This window comes from Blastocystis sp. subtype 4 (genome assembly GCF_000743755.1).
Source record: "Blastocystis sp. subtype 4 strain WR1 chromosome Unknown seqid_0506, whole genome shotgun sequence".
NCBI lineage: Eukaryota > Bigyra > Opalinata > Blastocystidae > Blastocystis > Blastocystis sp. subtype 4.
Window position 1 is genome coordinate 1 of NW_014569041.1, and position 5227 is coordinate 5227.

The window sequence follows — 5227 nt, forward strand, 5'->3', positions numbered from 1 at the left end:
AGTATTCCAATCACTTGACACATCACTCTGTATCACCTTCCAATCTGTGTATTCAATCTGGAAAGGGAAATATGTTGAGAACACAGTTGATACATAGATTGGTTTCGTTCCACTGTTCATTTCCATGATATCCAACTCCATCTCTCCAACGTCAACAGTCAGAGTGTAACCAGATCCAGCAGACCAACCATCTCCATATGAATCCTTTCCTTCCAATGTGTAGATACCATCATTCAAACAGAAATCAACATAGTAGTAGGCACTTGCTACAGGGAATGAAGATACCGAATCCAACACAGTTCCTGAGTTTCCTCTTCCTTCATACAGCTTCCATGAATTCTCATTGGTATAAGAATCAGCTCTGAATCGAACAGTCATCAGACTCTTGCCATCGGTACACACTATAACTCCAACCGAGATAGTAGCAGTCACATCTCCTCCAGTCACTTTAGTACCAGTGATAGTGTAGGTCTGAGTAGCACTTTCAACAGCAGCAGTACCTGAGATCCAACCAGTGTGAGGATCCAATACAATACCAGCAGGAAGGGCAGGATTGATTCTGAAGTTCATGTAACGATCCGCATTCTCAGGAATCACTTCAGACATCTCAATATCCTTGTACACAGTAACTGAAGCATCATAAGTGAAGTTTGGAATATCAACCATCATGTTATCAGCAAACAGATCGAGAGATTGAATTCTCCAAGCACAAGCAGAAGAATCACCAGAACCAAAGTTCTCAAACTTGAATTGATTGTAAGGAGTGTTATTAGCCAAATAGATCTTTCTCTTCTGACCAGCAATCGAATAAGTGAGATCAGTGACTTCCTTCAGAAGAGTCCAGTCCTCAGTACCTGTATTGCGACCATAGAACTTGAATTGAGTTGCTTTCTGATTACTATATGTTGTTGAATAGTAGTTTTGAACCTGAATCGAACTGATCCATTCACGACGATTGTTTGATAGAGTCAAAGTCAGATAGTTGGTAGAACAGGATGAATAATAGAGGTTGGTTCCGTAATACATATCAATTGCACTGATTGCAGTTCCACTAATTCCAGACATACTTGCCGTAAGTTCCCACAGGTGAGATTCAGATTGTTCTGAAGGCATCAAACGAACCATTGCATCGAAATAGGATGTGGTGTAACTGTCAGCAATAGCAACAATCGCAATAGCAATCGTGTTACTTCCAGATTGAAGGAATGTTTACTGTTGAAGTTGGAACCTGTTTGCCTGGAAGAGTCACAACATTGTATATCAAGTCAGTATATGAATTGTCAACAGTGGATGAAGTCGACAAATCTCCAATCACTCCATTTCTCCATGCTTCATTTCCATTCAAATACACAATCACTCCATATTCAATCCAGACACTTCATTCAATGAGGCAATGTTGAATGTCTTCTTATACAACTGAATACGATTTGAAGAAGTAGGGAATGATCCTCTAGCAGCCTGTTGCCAACCTGATGTATCAGCATTATGCCAATTTGTAGGCACTTCACCCATCTTATAATACCATTGTTCTGAATCCTTGATAGAAGGACGACGAACATACACATTGTGAACATTGCTTTGATAGTTATCATATCGACCTTTCACAACCATCTCTTGCTCACCATCAGGTAACATATAGTACATTCGATAATACGAATTAGAAGCCCAGGCAGTAGAAAGAGAATAGAATGAAATATCGAATCGATCGACAGTGATACAGACATAATGAACCCACTCAGTGTTGGCAGGATGTGAATGACTAGACTGTATCTGATATAGAATACTATCATCAGATGAGTCACGAATACGGAAGTACTCATACTGAGGACTTGTTGTGTAACTTCGAGTGATCTTATAGAGAGTTCCCGAACAGTCAGTGAAAGCAATACTGAGAGTGGTCTGAAGCTGCAATGATCCCATTGTTGACGTAATTTGATAAGGAGTAGATGTTAACAACTGATCAGTCATACCAGAGATGATACAAGTATCGGGATCAATACTGATACCGTTAGGAAGTGCGGGAGAGATTGAACAGCCATAGTAACCGAAATCAGTAGGAGCAATATGCACCTGCTCTCGATTACGGTAGAACGAATACTGAGTCTCAGGATATTCAATAGACGTTGGGAGAGGACGATTACAAACAAGGAACTGGAGTTCATAGAGAATGATATTTCCAGACTGCGATGATTGAGCAGTAAATCGAATAAAGCTAAACTTCGGTGGCAGGGTCACCATGTCATACTGTTTCCACTGACTGGATACGTAGCCACCAGCAGTATTGACTAGAATCGTTTGCCAATTCGAAGTCGATGACTGAGATCCCTCAATCGTAAATGAGACTGGAGCATTAGTTGGACTTGAATAAGGCCAGATACGATACGAATTAATGAGTGGTATGGAAGTGCCAGTAAACTCAAAAGTAACGGTTCCAGGAGGAGTAGTGAGAGTGGCTCCACTGTTTCTGGTCCAAGAACCAGCATTGACTCCATTGAGGAATCCAGTAGCTGTAATGGTGGTGCTAGTAGGAGCAACATAACAGTTATTCTGCGTACTCAAACCAGCAAACAATGACAAGAAACTGTTGAACTGAATAATCTCTTGATAATCAGAAGTAAGAGGATGGATTTCAACAGCCAGAACACTTGACTGAGTGACTGGCTGAGCAGAACGAATAATACCATGGTAATCAAAAGAATTATATTCTCCAGATGCAAGAGTGGACGAACTAGGTTCTCCATCAGGCATATTATCACGATACACTTCATTTCCATTGATATAAGCTACAACACCATACCGATACTTCATCTGAAGTTCAAACGCAGCCATGTCATTAATTCCCTCGAATGTCTTACGGAAGTACTGAGTTCCAGGAGCCGACTGAGCAGAGATACCAAGAGTAACACTTGTCCAATCACTATCTGGGAAATTCACATCCTTCCAGTTTCCAGTAACACCATTCTTATACTTCCAATCAGAACCCAAGTTGATGGGTGAGTACAGAGATAAGGGTTCAGTTTGTGTTCTAGACTCTGTCATCATGACCTTATACATAACATTTCCGTTAATACCTTCAATCATGAGCCATGCACCATCCGACCAAGAATCACCAGCTGAATCGGACATCTGAAGTGTATACTGGTTATGATTCGAAGCAGTAATGCACTGTTCAATAACTCGTTCTTGATTATTCACAAGAGAAGGAGACGTGTAGACGACAGTTGAACCAGAAAGAATCTTGAACGACTCTTCGCCAGCCCAACTGGCCGTTTTCTTAGTCATCTTCACATAGACCTGATTTGAAGGACAGATCAGAGAACTAGCAAGTATTGCTAGAGATGACATAACAAACCTCAATAATACCGCATACAAGAAATAAAACAAATCGATTCATTTCAAATAAATAATGACTATGCTAAATGAAACATGAATAAGCGAATTCTAATAGAAGGCACGATCAGTGATGTGTATGATGATAAAGAAAATGACAATTACTAATGTTAATGTGTTCTCTATAATGGCAACACCGCTTGTTATTGAAAAATACTCTCATCCAATAGTACTACTAACTGTGAGCGACAAATTGATAATGAAATGATTACATCCATTAATGTATCATTATTCGATGTGAATCCTATCGGTAATGGATTATTGTGGACTGTAATTATCTCAGGAACCTAGAAACAACTTTTCTCTCTTGATGAACTCATTAGAAGCTAACATAGACCTGAGCCAAGAGACTACAATCTAGTTGCTCATACTGTTGAATCTACTTCAATGTTCACAGTAACTGAAACTGGGTACCATCCAATAGGAAGAGAATGAAAAAGTAAATGATTGGACAATGTAGTTGTATGAACAGGTGTCATTGATTTATTGATTATTATAGAAGTAGTTGGTAATTGTTATGATTCGTAACCATGAAAACAGCACAGTTTGGATAAACCATAGACTTGCCATCTTCGAAAATGTGCCGGATAATCACTGAATGTCAATCTCATGCTTTTGTCCTCTTGAAGAAATGATCATCTTGATTTGGTAACAAGCACTATTGTATTTACGATGAGATATCTATTTCCCACACAATTTACTAGGAAACTGACTAACATGAATCGACACATGTGTATCCAAAGACATAACAGAAAAATAAAGAATCCATAATATGGTTATTATCGTTCTAGATATAGAGAAGGCATCAAATTTGAGAGAATTCGCAGATAGCTGTTATCAAATCAAGTCATCATTTCACAATAATAATTGATATTTATGAATGGATCAGTTCGATTCAGGTTCAAAACTACTATTCAACAACATACAGTAATCAGAAAGCAACTCAGTTCAAGTTCTATGGTCGCAATACAGGTACTGAGGACTGGACTCTTCTGAAGGAAGTCACTGGTCTCACTTATTCGATTGCTGGTCAGAAGAGAAAGATCTATTTGGCTAATAACACTCCTTACAATCAATTCAAGTTTGAGAACTTTGGTTCTGGTGATTCTCGTACTTGTCACTATCTTACAGAGTAGAAGTTTCGATTATCATAACTATTATCACATCTTCATTTTTCAACCACTGATTTCTCGATCTCTAGAACCAGTCTTGTAACTAGATTGTAGTTCATATCGAACACTCATCTCCTTGTAGCGTTATCCAATAACTCACTATTATTTTTCCACTTATATCCATTATTCCATTCGCTATATATCTTATATCATTTGGGATCCCAATTCTTATAGGAGACGAAAAGAACCAAGAAATTTCCAGAAAACTTCTTGAAAAGCATAAAGATCAACCATTGTTCCCTCATACTAAATTTTAAATGTCAGAACGAGAAATCGAGCTATCTGAATCTGGAAATAAGGATAAGAAAGTCACAGAGACTGTAGTTGAGACAAAACAACAGGAAGTGCGGCCAGCATCGATATCTACTCTGTTCCTACGGTGGAGAACGAGTAATACTGTTTTTTGGATTTGCATGTACATGATTATCTTCTTTCTTCATTTCTAGTTGCTATTGCTTCGGGGATTCTAAATCCGTTGTCGTACATGTACTATGGAGATTTGCTGAATGCATTGATTCAAAAACCGCTGAATGCTTCTACAGTGGCTTTTGTTCTCAGTATGTTTTCATTATTTATGGGTCTATCTGCCATTTTTGCATTCTGTGAACGGTTCTGCTTGTCATTCTTTGCAGGTGGGTTTAGGAGTTGTCAATGATGTATAGAAC

General features: G+C 38.6%; 3 protein-coding genes across 3 annotated transcripts; 1 reads left to right on the forward strand and 2 right to left on the reverse strand.

The window, feature by feature from the left end:
- On the reverse strand, positions 1-666 carry JH06_5753 (hypothetical protein; the record flags this gene model as incomplete). The annotated part of the gene is made up of 1 exon (XM_014669535.1): positions 1-666. A coding segment is annotated over one exon (666 nt), but the record flags the coding sequence as incomplete, so codon positions are not given.
- Positions 667-1353: 687 nt separating this feature from the next.
- On the reverse strand, positions 1354-3345 carry JH06_5160 (hypothetical protein; the record flags this gene model as incomplete). Its single annotated transcript, XM_014669536.1, has 1 exon — positions 1354-3345. One exon carries the CDS (start codon positions 3343-3345, stop codon positions 1354-1356), a length of 1992 nt encoding a protein of 663 aa, XP_014525022.1.
- An 817-nt stretch (positions 3346-4162) lies between these two features.
- JH06_5161 (hypothetical protein) lies at positions 4163-4526 on the forward strand (the record flags this gene model as incomplete). The annotated part of the gene is made up of 2 exons (XM_014669537.1): positions 4163-4236; positions 4280-4526. 2 exons carry the CDS (start codon positions 4163-4165, stop codon positions 4524-4526), a joined length of 321 nt encoding a protein of 106 aa, XP_014525023.1.
- Between the last annotated feature and the right edge of the window lie 701 nt (positions 4527-5227).